Here is a 13729-nt window from a genome sequence, read left to right on the forward strand (position 1 = left end):
GCTTCCCCATTGCCGGCACCCGTGTTGTTTTCTCAGGGGACGCCACTGCCCCTCCCTCCTGTGACTCTGCCACACTGCGATGGTTCTCAGCCTTGGCGGCCTCCAGTAGCTCCAGCACCGGCATCGCCATCGTTAGAGATGCCCCGGCGAGAGCCGGCCCCCCTCGCAGGCCCGGTTTCTCAGGAGGCTGGTTCACTGGTGGTCGTGCCTTCCCCATCGTCCCCACCACTGGGTCTTGACCCTCTCGAGGTGGAACAGGATCCGGAGTTCGACAGCTTGTTGCCCATTCTGTCCCAGGCTCCGGTGGTGAGACGACGGGGGCCTCTTCGTGTGAATCACTTCCAACCGTATTCGAAGGTTCCGGTTCGAGGGTTGGCAGATCCCACTGACTCCAGCATTCCGATGGACGTGGAGGTCATCGATACTGCATGATGCTCCACCTTCCGACACAGTGGATCACAGTGGCTTCACCCCCCGAAGGAGGAGGAGTGCAGTAGCCACCAGAAAGATCGCGGGAGGCGCACATTGGTACGGCGCGTCACGGACAGTAGTTGCCGCAAGTAAAGTCCCGGCCGCGCCCTCTGCCGGCGGAACAACAACAACAACAACAACAACAACAACAACAACAACAACTCAGGCAGCACGGGCCGTGCCCAGTCAGTTTTTACATCGGGCATGCCTAGCAGACAGTTCCCGGTCTACACTAAGTGAAGTGCGATGGACAACGTTAATTGTGTTAATACACCAGTCATCTACACAACATGAAGAATGACCATTTATTGAAAATATGATGATTCAGAGCATAGGTCAATACAATTATTATGAAGTATTGAGTGAGTGACAAAATTTAAAAAATAGTTAGGGCTGCTTGCAGGCTTGCCAACCTTTTACAGAGAAAATCAAGGATCAAGGAAGAATCCTACAAAATAAACAATCCTAATAGTGTTTTCTACAAGGAAATATATTTAAATGTGCATACATGTTTTATTTTACATTATTGCTTGTATTTATTCACAGACTTTGCTACTTTTTGCAAAGATTCATTCGATTTTATCGTTCAAATGGCTCTAGGCACTATGGGGCTTAATATCTGAGGTCACCAGTCCCCTAGACTTAGAACTATTTAACCTAACTAACCTAGGGACATCACACACAACCATGCCCGTGGCAGGATTCGAACCTGTGACCGTAGCAGCAGCACGTTTCCAGATTGAAGCTCCTAGAACCACTCGGCCACAGCGGCCAGCCATTCGATTTTACATACGGAAAGAATTCTCTACAATTAAAATTAAAAGTCACTGCTACTTTCAGTTCTTATTTTATAAGCTCAGTGGTACATTTGTTGTGCCTCTTTATCCATTTATGGTTCATTAGGGGAAAAAATTCTTGCTGCCTCAGTGTTTGAACCAGGAATGCTTAATACAAACCCAACTACTTTCAGCAAATTGGGAACCTGAACATTTTTGGCTCTCAAGGTACAGAAAACAATAACCCACCTTCTGTTTGCATTGCCTTCCATAGATATGCTTTGCTTCAAAATATTCTTTACATTACAAAATTCCTCATACAAACAATCTTCATGTGCATCATCTATCTGCACTGACTCCATTACTCCATGAAGGTGCTTAAATATTAGCTCAGAAATTAGACAAAGAGGCATCCAAGACTCAATTGACATTGGCAACTGACCTACAAATTTGAAATTCTTGACCAGATATGTTTCCAATCACACATAAAATTCCATAAGATTATTTTCATTGTTTTTTCTGGTTATGAAACAAGTGAGCGTATTTAAAACTTTATATGTGTCACTACCAAAATGTCTGTCACTCATTCTTTGCTCAATTTTACAGATCAAAGTCTTGACCACCTCAAAAATTTCTATTATATTAACATCAGAGCATTCTGAAAACTTAGAACAATCTAAAACAATTGCACCAATATGGGCAAAAAAGTTAAATAAATCTCCAAAGTTAACTCTTTTTCAGTCCCGTCAGAATAATTTAAAAATATCTTTAGAGCTTTGTGCATCAGTACTTTTCATATAACTTTTAAAGTGTTCCCAATATGCAATGATTCTAGCAGGTATATGTCGGAGAATTTTGCTTCATTCTACATCTACAAATTAAAAAAAAAAAAAGATTTTAGGACTTCTTTTCGCCTTACAGAAATGGATAAGTGACCATATAATTTTGGGACCAGATTTTAAAGATCAACATCTAGGGTATCACGAACAGTTTGCCTTGAATATTTGTTTGTTATCATCATTTAATGGTTTAAATACTGAATTATGCTTTCCAAAATTAATGTTGGTATTATCAGCACAAAAAGCACTACAGTCGTTTGTATCAAGTTTGAGGGATTGCAATGAACATTTTAACAAATTGTGAATAGACATTGCTGTTTCACTGCTCTCTTCTATAACATCTGGAAGTTTATTTTGAATTCCAATTTTGGGATCAAAATATCTCAAAACAGTCTGAAACATCTTCCTATTTTTATGGTTAGAAGGATCAATTATTACAGAGAAAAATCTTCTCGTCTTATTGGGATCATTTAAAATTGTAACAAAATCTGAAACGCTTTTTGGAGCCAAAACTTCTTTCACTATTGCTTCAGCTTTAGTGCACCCACAATACTTTTTTTTGTTAACTATAATCACTGAATATATCCTTCATGATTTTAACATTGCAGTCCAAGCTATTATAACTGTGATTACGTTTCACTATGTGAAACACAAATGTCAGTTCTTTGCAACAGCTCTGTGTAATCCACTTGTGGTGGAGCTACCACCAGCAGAAAAGAAGCTGGAAATCTTGGAAGACTCCTTTATGTCATTCTCCTTGTTTGTATGACCTAATGCTATTGAAGGTATTTATTACTACATTAAATTCATATTTACGTAATTTTAAATTGCACCAAATGAAGTAATACAATGTGACTACAAAATTTACTTATAGCTTACCTGTAGTTTTTGCATGCTGAGAATAGTCAATATTGCCTCTATGTGCTACACTAAATTCCCATTTTCAGAAACAACAGAATGCGTTGAAACAGTTAGCTTTCTCAGGACGAAACCAGGAATATATTTCTTCCTAACATGAATGGTAAACAAACGTTTTTAGTTCTCTTCCTTGTGGGTGATTTCACCCTATCTTATCTTCATCACTACTCTCATGAAAGCAGCTATGTGCACAACTGAAGCAACCAGTTAAATACTTGGTGCCTTTGTGGCTTTGAAATTGATTTCACTATTAGTACCGATGGGATAAATAAGGAAAAAAAGCATTCAAAAAGTACGTATTGATTATCAAAATAAATGCGAAATTAGAAGTAGATATAAATGGCAAAGTTGACGACAATGCAGGCAACAGTGCAGTCAACACCGACAAATATTACACAGCACAGGTGGCAACAAACATTTGTAAATCGCTATGAAACAAAATCCCCCGAGAGCCACTGATCAGAAACTAAGGAGCCCGCGGTGCCAAGTTACAGTTCCGCATAAGTGTACACCCAGATGAGCATTTATTTCACTTGTGGCACTACCAGTACTGGCCACACGGGCACATCTCTCACGCATTGTGCATCCCCTTGGCTATGGCCACACGAGTGTTACTTTCACATGTGTTTGTACAGTAATTCATATTGCCAATATAGATCACTATTTGTTTTAGTCCTGCTTCGGTGCAAGCTGTGGTAATTTTTACTGTGCATAGTTAGTATCAACTCTGAGCGTGTCAGGCAAAATACATTATTTGATCTACTATTGCAAAAGATAGAAAAATACAGGATAAATTCAAAATAATACAGGACACGGGATCTGACAAAAAAAAGTAGCTAAAATACAGGATTTCCTGGAAAATACGGTATAGTTGGCAACCCTAACTGCTTGCATAGGCTTTATTAGCTTTCTTCTTTTTCAGAGCAGGTAGTTGATACCCATAGACGTATACACGCTTCTGATGATGCTTTACAATCTTCATTAACTAGTTATATTTATGTTGCAAAATATCTTTTTGGTTGCTAGTAACTTAGATTGTATTCTTGGATTTTGGATAATTGGGAGGAGTTGAAAGATGAAGAAAGTGTGAGTTTAGGAGTCACTGTGAAAGTTTTGAGATTTCCTTAGTTGGTGTTGATTGTTTAATATTCAAGAAAGGTGTTTCATCATGATAGCAATTGTTAGTCACTCATGCAATTTTCAGTTTGCTTGGCATCCTGGGTCGACCACTAGTCCTTCATTTGTTTTACTGTAAGTGTCAGTCAGGTTGAGTGGATATGAGGAAGGTCGTACTGAATGCAAATCAGTGTTTGTAACATTTTCAGCAGGTTTTGGAGAGACACCATTTTCCAAAGAGACATTTTACAAGAAGTTCAATGAGTCCAGACACAAGATAAACTCTATTTAAGACAAATTTTGCTGGTAACAGCCAGTGGCTGCAACAGAAGAAAACTAGCTTTGAAGCGGGATGATGATTGAAGAGGATTCTTGCTTCTCTGAAATCGGAGCAGTAGTAGTTTATAATATTCTGGATGAGGACATTTGGATACCATAACTTTAACCTCTTTGTAATACCTGTGTATGTTTAACTCTGCCAGTGAGCACTATAAAAATTAAAGCCTGAGTGGTATAACTATCATAACTAGTGGCAGAAGAAGGCTGTACCAACTCTTAACAAAGTGGCACTCATGCATTTGGATCTTCCCAGAGAAATTGGCTCATCAAAAGTAAAGAAAGCATGATATGGGGGGAAAGCTTTTTGAGCATATCCTTTGTGACAGGGGTCTATATCACTACCATTGTTGATGGTGAAAGCCATGACAGTAACTGCAGGTTGTTATTTGGGAATTTGCATAAGCTTAGTGTCAAATCTGGTTTTATCATGACAACACACCACATGAGAAAAATTAACATTGCATGAGGAGGCTTGGGCTCCAGAAACTCCTTTGTTCCCACCCAGTAGCCCAAATTTAGCTCTATGTGATTTTTTTCTTTTTCATGAGATGGAATGGAATTGCCTACAGTCAGCAATTTGTGTATACAGAAATATTGATCTCTGCACGCGATGCTTACCCAAATGATACGTCAAGATGCCTATTATAAAGCAAATGGTGGAAAATTGTTACATTGTCTATTATGACCTTTCCCAACTGGTCTGAAGGGATGCAAAATGCGTAGAACATAAGGGAGAGTACTTTGAAGAGGTGAAAGCCATGACCTGGTCCAACCTGTTGTAAAATTGTGGATTATTTACCTTTTATTGATTAGTATTGTTAGATGCTTGCAACTTCAGTTGTGTGTAAAATTTAAAGCTTGGTGATAATACTTTATATCCCAGTAAAATTTGACTTTGTGCAGAATATGTCAGGTGAAGTATTAGTTCAACTTCACATTGAATTCTGACGTGGCTATAATTCTTCTTCAAACTAATTAGGCAAAAAAAAAAGAAAGATTTTTGTTTATTCATGGTATAACAGCTCCCACAAATGCCAGGTGAATGCCAAATGATCTCCATAGCATGATAACGTATTAAGCAATCAAGCAGTCTTATAGGTTAGTAGGTAGCTGACAGTTTTACTATGTTTTAATTTCTTTGAGTATAACCACTTCTCCAAAGATTAAGGTTTGCAAAGAGCTTAGCAAATTGTGAGAATTCTTATAAAATAAATTGTTATGATGAACACTTTGTGTACACTATTTTTTCTGTTTTTGTAGGTATTGAAAGCTTGCAGCTACCTGAGACTCCTGTGCTGAAATCTAGTGCAACATTCCTCAAATGTTTTATTAAACAAAGTTGGGAGTATGTACACTTCTCTACCATTGTCAATGACTGTGGCGAAGCACTAGTACAGAGAATTCTGTTGTGCATAGGTAATGTCAATACATATTTATATGTTTGTGGTTTCTGTAATAATGAAAAATATTTAGTCATAGCTGCTCATGTTGTACATTTATTCTCATGATAAATTTAATACTATTTTTCGTCCTCTATTTTAGCACTAGTGAGTGGAAGTACTGTGTGTTTATTAATATTATAAAAACTGGAAATACTGTGTTTATAAGAACACTGTTCGAAGCTGGATATTACAACAATTAACATCTATAGTCACAAAATTAAAAGTTGAGTGGCATGGCCACCGGTAAACAGGAGACAAAAACATTCATTTTTACTCAATGTAAATTAGGTCCTGTTCCTTATTGAAAAGTAATAATTGTACTAGTGAAATAGTTTAGTTTTGTTTCCAGCAGTAACATGGAATAGCAGCATGTTTTTAGCAGAATGTTCTTAGTCTTTTCCTAGGACTCAATTTAAATTATTTATGTGTAGGTGGTAGAGTAATATATTTCATTTATGATGGGTATTTGGCTTACTTTGTTAAGTTGTACACTGGCAGACAAAAAAAGTGAAACACTCGGAAGGGGAGGAGAAAAGAAAATGAAACTTCATGGGTTGAGAGGGTAAGTGGTGTTATTTCAGCCATTGCAAATTCGAGTTACATTTGCAAAGAACTTGGCAGTATGAGCCCACTAATAAATATGAAGTTGCACCTCCTCTGACCTGCATGCATGCACTGATTCAGTTGGGAAGGGTGTCATAAAACCACTGTATCCTCACCTGGGGCAACCTAGCCCACAACTGTTGTAATCGGTCCTCGATATTCTGGGTACTGGCACTGGCATTGCCGTACGAGTTGGTTCCACTCGTGTTCAGTCGTGGATATAACTGAGGATATTGTTGGACACTGGAGTACTTCAGCATCACACAGACAGTTCATAGAGAGACGTGCCATGTGTGGATGGACATTGTCTTGTTGAAAAATGATACCATGATACTGCTGCCTGATAAGTAACACTGAAGGACACAGAATATCCGTGACATACTGTTGTGCCATCAGAGTTCTCTCACTCACCACCAGCCGTGACCTGAAGTCATACCGGGTATCTCCCCACACCGTGATGCCAGAAGTAACTTCACTGTGCCTCTCCAAAACAGTGGAAGAATGGAACCTCTCCCCAGATCGCTGCCATACTCACAGACAATGGTTGTCCAGATTATTGCAGAACTGCAATCCATCACTGAACTCAATGCAGCACCCTTAGACACGGCCATTGGTGTTGTGCTATTAACAGTGGTTTATGCATGGGATAGTAGTCCCTACTTTGGCAGCTGCTGCTGATCTCTCACCAATGATGCAGGATGACACAGAATGTTGCAGGAAGCCCATTACTTGTTTTCAGATGGCAGGTGTCGATGTGAAACACATTTGCATATAGTATGACACTGGGTTACCGTCAAGTCTGAATGTCCCAAAAATCTTGATATTGCACAATTTGACCAGCTGGTCAAACAGAGAACCAGAATGAGGTCTTTCTCTAACCCTGTCATTGCTGATGTTGCTATCTCACTTGGGTGTTTGTCATTTCTTTGTCCTTCAGTGATCTTTCAATATCACATGCTGTTCATGCCCCTTATATACCCTACCAGGTCTGGTAACAGCACTAAACATGAACAACACTAATGCATGATGGTGGATGTTTACCAGTTGCAGAGAATTGCTTCTGTTATCATTTACATACCAACCAAGGGTGTGTACATATGAGAAGTTACTTTGGAATCTGACTATGTCTTCTAGGTGCTTAACTTTTTTGTCAGGCAATGTGTGTTCCTGTATTATCACAACAGTGGACCATATCTGCCCACCTCTACCTTGTGACTATTTCTATATACCTAAAACAATGTGCTGCTACTTATTGAAGAAGAATCATACTCGGTGCAGAATTTGGATTTTTTTCTTCAATACATCAAGTTCTGAGGAATAAATGGTTTACTTTGTGTTATAACGTCAAGTTTAACACGCATATTTCAGAACGACACAACACATATAAGTCACAGAGTAAGTTGACAAGCAAGACATGTGTACACATTAGCATTCGAATGAGCACTGAGTCCCAGTATAGCGGCCACTGCTCGGCTGGCAGACAGCGCCGCATGTAGAGGACGCGCGTAATTGCGCGGCGGCACTTTGAACGATCGGCGAGTCACAACACTTTGCCCCCCATTGAAATTGTTGCACTGGTCTTGATGGAGGTGTCGTGCAGATGGCTAACGTCCATAGGCGTTGTTTGACTTGCCATAAAGTCTCGAGGAGGAGGCTTCCCGTACGGACAGAAGTGTCCCCGATGACAGGAGACATAGGGGTCGAATCTGCTGGGGCCCCATGCACCAATCTGCCCGTTGCGGCAAGTCCAGTTGATATGATAGGAGACATGGGCGATGTGTCGGCGTCCGTTGGAGGAGGAGGCGAGTAGATTTGCTCTGACAGAGGATGGTCATCCGGTTCCTGCATGGGCATGTCTACTGGTGGCGTCCGTTCTTGTGCTGGCATTGCGATGACAGTGAGAGGGCTGCATTGTGAGTATTGAGAGATGCCAAGATCCCGAGCATCAGGTAGAGCCAAAGGAGGTGTAGCGGCATTCAGAACAGGCGTTGCTGGCACACGAGGCCGAAGCTGGTCCTAATGACACACTGCAACACCCATGTCCATCTGGATTTCATACAGGCGTCTGCCACGGTGTCTTAAGATGCGGCCCGGGCTCCATTTTGGCCGCCTGCCATATCCCCGTACCCAGACGAGGTCGTCGGCGGTGAACCGGCCAAGTGAAGGCACCCGCGGCCGTGAGGTGGAAGGCCACAGAAGATGAAGTAGCGTGCGGGGCTGTCGGCCATGTAAGAGCTCAGCCGGGCTGTGGTCGCCCATGTGGGTGAAATGGTAAGAAGCCAGAAACTGGAGAAGCGCATCATCAGCAGCAGAAGAAGTCAGTAGTTTCTGCATCTGAGCCTTAAATGTGCGGACCTGTCGTTCAGCCTCACCGTTGAATTGTGGATGGAATGGCGGGGCCGTGACATGCATAACGCCGTGACGAGCGCAAAAATCCGCAAATTCGGAAGAGGCAAATTGCGGACCATTATCAGTAACAAGAGTAGAGGGGAGGCCTTCCAAAGAAAAAAATGAAGGCGAGAGCACTGGTGGTTGCCGTGGTGGTAGGCGACGTGCAACGGACAATGAAAGGAAAGTTAGAGTAGGCGTCAATTACGAGAAGCCAATAAGTACCTAAAAAGGGTCCCGCAAAGTCAGCATGATTGCGCTCCCAGGGCTTCTCAGGCGAAGGCCACGGTGACAAAGATGACTTTGGGGCAGCGGCCTGTGACGCAAAAGGGCCGCAGGCAGCGACCATGTGTGCTATTTCAGAGTCGATGCCAGGCCAGTACACATGACGGCGCGCCAGAGACTTAGGGCGAGAGACACCCCAGTGCCCTTGGTGAAGGAGGCGCAAGACCGAAGCACGCAAAGACGCAGGTACCACAACAAGCGGCGAAGCATTGTCAGTGGAGGGGAGGATAACACCATCCCTAGCCGTGAGGCGGTAGCGCAAAGCGTAGTAGTTCCGCAACGGATCAGAAGTCTTAGCGGACGGGCAATCTGGCCAACCCTTCTGAATACAGCGTAAAACCCGGGAGAGAGTAGGGTCAGAACCCGTAGCAGCCGCCAGCCTGTCCCCAGTGATGGGGAACCCGTCCACAACCCGCTGCTCGGCAACATCCAGGTGGAAACACAAAAGTTTGTCCCTATCGAATGCCTGATCTGGACCCATGGGAAGGCGAGACAGAGCATCAGCATTTGCATGTTGAGCCGTTGGCCGGAAATGAATCTCATAATTGAAACAAGACAAGTAAAGAACCCAACGCTGGAGGCGGTGTGCAGCCTTGTCGGGAAGTGACGTTGATGGATGAAACAAGGAAACAAGTGGTTTGTGATCCGTAACAAGATGAAATTTTGAGCCATAGATAAAACACCAAACTTATGAAGAGCATAAATAATGGCCAAAACTTCTTTCTCAATTTGAGAATATCTTTGTTTGGCATCCGTGAGCGTTTTGGAGGCATAAGCAATGGGTTGTTCCGAACCGTCAGAAAAACGGTGCACAAGGACTGCACCGACCCTGTATTGAGAGGCGTCTGTGGCAAGAACAAGATGTTGGCCAGGTCGATAAGTAGCCAGGCACAGGGCCTATTTCAGCATAGTCTTCAATTTCTGGAAAGCTGCTTCGCATGACGCGGACCAGTGAAAAGGCACGTTTTTATGCAACAGGCGATGCAATGGCTGAGCCACCGAAGCCGCAGACGGTAGAAACTTGTGATAGTATGCTATTTTCCCCAAGAAGGCCTGCAGTTCCTGGTGAGGAAGGGCATCGATCGCAGCGACAGTTTGCTGAAGCGGACGAATACCATCCCGAGAGAGTTGAAACCTCAAGTACGTGATAGATGCCTGAAAAAATTGTCATTTCTGAAAATTACACTTAATGTCTGTAAGACATGAAAAAGTTGCGGAGATTTTGAAGATGTTCTTCAGTGGTGGAGCCAGTGACAACAATGTCGTCCATGTAATTGATACACCCAGGGACAGGGAGCAATAATTGTTCCAAGAATCGCTGAAAGAGAGCAGGGGCGCTAGCAAACCCGAATGGCAAGCGTTGGTATTGATAGAGGCCGAAAGGTGTGTTAAGGACCAGAAACTGCCGGGAAGCAGCGTCGAGAGGAAGTTGATGATAAGCTTCTGACAGGTCAATTTTAGAAAAATACTGGCCTCCAGCAAGTTTAGTGAACAGTTCTTCAGGACGGGGCATAGGGTAAGTGTCGATGAGACATTGAGCATTTACAGTGTCTTTGAAATCGCCACAGAGACGAATATAACCATTTTGCTTAGCAACGACGACGACACGAGAGGACCACTCACTGGAAGTGACAGGAAGCAAGACCCCTGAAGTAGTGAGACGATCCAACTCCCGTTTTACCTGATCACGAAGGGCCACAGGAATGGGCCGAGCCCAAAAAAACTTAGGCCGAGCAGTGGGTTTGAGCGTGATATGAGCTTCAAAGTCGTTTGGAGAAAAAGGAGAAAAAAGGGACGAAAATGTCATCGACAAGGAATCCAGTTGAGCATAAGGAATAGCATCAGAGACAATATTGACAGAGTCATCTATGGAGAACCCAAAAACCCGAAAGGCATGGAAACCAAAAAGATTTTCTGCATTGCTCTGGTCAACCACAAATATGGGAACAGTGCGAATGACGGATTTGTAAGATACCTCAGCATTAAACTGTCCCAAGAGAGAAATCTTCTGTTTATTGTTCATCCGTAATTGCCGAGTGACAGGTGACAGGAGTGGAGAACCCAGCTAAAGATACGTCTGAGAATTAATTATAGTGACAGCAGAACCGGTATCCACTTGCATGCGAACATCTCGACCAAGGATTTGGACTGTGAGGAATAACTTCCCTGAAAGGGAAGAAGTGCAATTGACAGACAACACAGAATCAGAATCAGCATCATGTTCATGAACATCATGTATGCGGTTGGATTTGCAAACGGAAGACACATGACCTTTCTTTTTGCAATTGTGACACACAGCCCAACGTTGCGGACAATCCTCGCGTGAATGTTTCGTAAAACACCGCGGACATGAAGGAAGTTGCCGGGGGTTTTGCTGCAGTTTCTTAGCGGGTTGTTTACGTCTAGGCCGAGGCTGCGCGTGGGAGTGCACTGCGACCACGTCGGCCGGCGGGGACGCGCCGCACGCGTCGTCAACATCGCACAGAGGTTGTATTTCCCCGACATCACCCCACGCCTCTATTTGCGCCCCAGCGGCGCGAGAAATTTCAAAAGACTGCGCGATGGAGAGAACTTTATCCAGAGTCAGATTCGCCAACTGAAGGGCACGTTGCCGAACTTCTTTGTTTGGCGCCGACCGGATAATAGCATCCCGTACCATGGAATCGGCATAGGATTCTTTGTGAACATCAGTAACAAATTGACACTTTCGACTGAGGCCGTGTAGTTCAGCAGCCCAAGCGCGATAGGATTGATGTGGCTGTTTTTGACAACGATAAAAGGCAACACGAGAGGCTACCAGATGTGTTTGCTTTTGAAAAGAGACAGACAGAAGTGAGCACATTTCAGCAAAGGACAAAGAAGCAGGATCCTTCAAAGGAGCCAATTGCGACAACAACCGGTACATTTGAGGTGAAATCCAGGAAAGGAACAGAGACTTACATGGTTGTTCGTCCGTGACATGAAATGCCAAGAAGTGCTGTCGAAGACGTTTTTCATAATCAGACCAGTCTTCTGCCGTCTCGTCGTAATGAGGAAAAGGAGGTATAGCCAACGACGAGAAACGCCCCGCATTTGACGCCGCGACGAAATCGCGAATCGCCGCTGTTAGAAGCGTTTGCTGTTCAAGGAGATTTTGCAATAGTTGCTCGACAGTAGCCATGGAACCCTGTGGGTCAACGGTGAAAAGGAAAAATCCACTACCTCGTCGCCAATTGTTATAACGTCAAGTGTAACACATATATTTCAGAACGACACAACACATATAAGTCACAGAGTAAGTTGACAAGCAAGACATGTGTACATGTTAGCATTCGAATGAGCACTGAGTCCCAGTCTAGCGGCTGCTGCTCGGCTGGCCGCTGAGGTGGCGCAGCTGCTGCATGGCTGGCAGACAGTGCCGCACGTAGAGGACGCGCATAATTGCGTGGCGGCGCTTTGACTGATTGGCGAGTCACAACACTTTGCAATACATGTTCACATGGAGTGAGTTTTATGCATCCTAGTTGGGCACATTGGTTTTGGAAGATAGCCTTCATAGCGTCCACCCCTGTGTTCTTAACAGCATCTGTAAATAACTTTCAGTATGTGGTTTCATTAGGTTTTACACCCAAGTACTCCCATACATGCTATATTGCTGAAAAGTTTGGCGATCTAAAAAGTTGGAAAAATACGGAAAAATCTCTGTAACTACTATTGACGTACAGCTTCACAATTTTATGCTGGGAACTTCTTGCTGGAAGCCCTGCTAAAAGAGAAAACATGTGCAGCAACAAGATGTCCTGCAGACATCATAGAAAATCCAGGGTAGAGGTGCTCTGCAGAAGCCCTCTCAACATACGACATTGCTAAGGCACAAATAGAAGCTAAACAATCTCATTTGCGTTCATTTCAGTTTTCGTGTGTTCTTTCCGTGACACCTCTACAGACATAGTTATGAGTGAGTATCAGTGGCCGGACACACATAATTTTGCTGGAATTGCACATCTTTTGTCAAGCACCTTACGTAGGTGCTTTTATATACTGTGCATTGTCGTCGCTTGTGCCAGGTTTATGAATAGCAAAACAGTTGTGCAGCTTGACCTTTTTATCATGTAAGTTTATGCTCTCTTAAAGTGCTCTGGTGAGGGAACCTAGAGGCCAGCTACTAGTCCTACCATCAGTGAACAGTTTTATCTCAGTGTCCTTAGGTGATGAGCTGTGCAGCAACGTAATTCGCCAGCCTCTCACCATTTAATTATGCATACTACCCTCAAAATCAGTTATATGGGCCAAAACTCAATAATTGCTATGTAAATACATGCTACTTGTTACAATATTTTGTCATCGGGAAACAGTGCTTCGTTGCTCGACAGTTTGCATTCTGCTCAATCTTGTTGGTCATATGTGACAGCACACACACATGATCTCTGGAGGTGAGTCATGCAACTCCACATGGCACTACGGTAGTTAGGCGTTGGTGAAATCTTTTTTACATCCTGTTTATGGAAAGGATGAGTGGGTTGACTGCAGCTTAATGCTCAATCTGATCCAGGGATTTTTGACATTCATGAAG

General features: G+C 43.2%; 1 protein-coding gene across 1 annotated transcript in view; it reads left to right on the plus strand.

Moving 5' to 3' along the window:
- Positions 1–13729, plus strand: part of LOC124555108 (importin-13) — a 195498-nt gene that overhangs the window by 166703 nt on the left and 15066 nt on the right. Inside the window, exon 15 of the mRNA XM_047128909.1 lies at positions 5720–5875. Coding sequence (XP_046984865.1) covers positions 5720–5875 — 156 coding nt within the window. The remainder of the gene's footprint in view (positions 1–5719; positions 5876–13729) is intronic.

The sequence above is a fragment of the Schistocerca americana genome, chromosome X (genome assembly GCF_021461395.2).
Source record: "Schistocerca americana isolate TAMUIC-IGC-003095 chromosome X, iqSchAmer2.1, whole genome shotgun sequence".
NCBI lineage: Eukaryota > Metazoa > Arthropoda > Insecta > Orthoptera > Acrididae > Schistocerca > Schistocerca americana.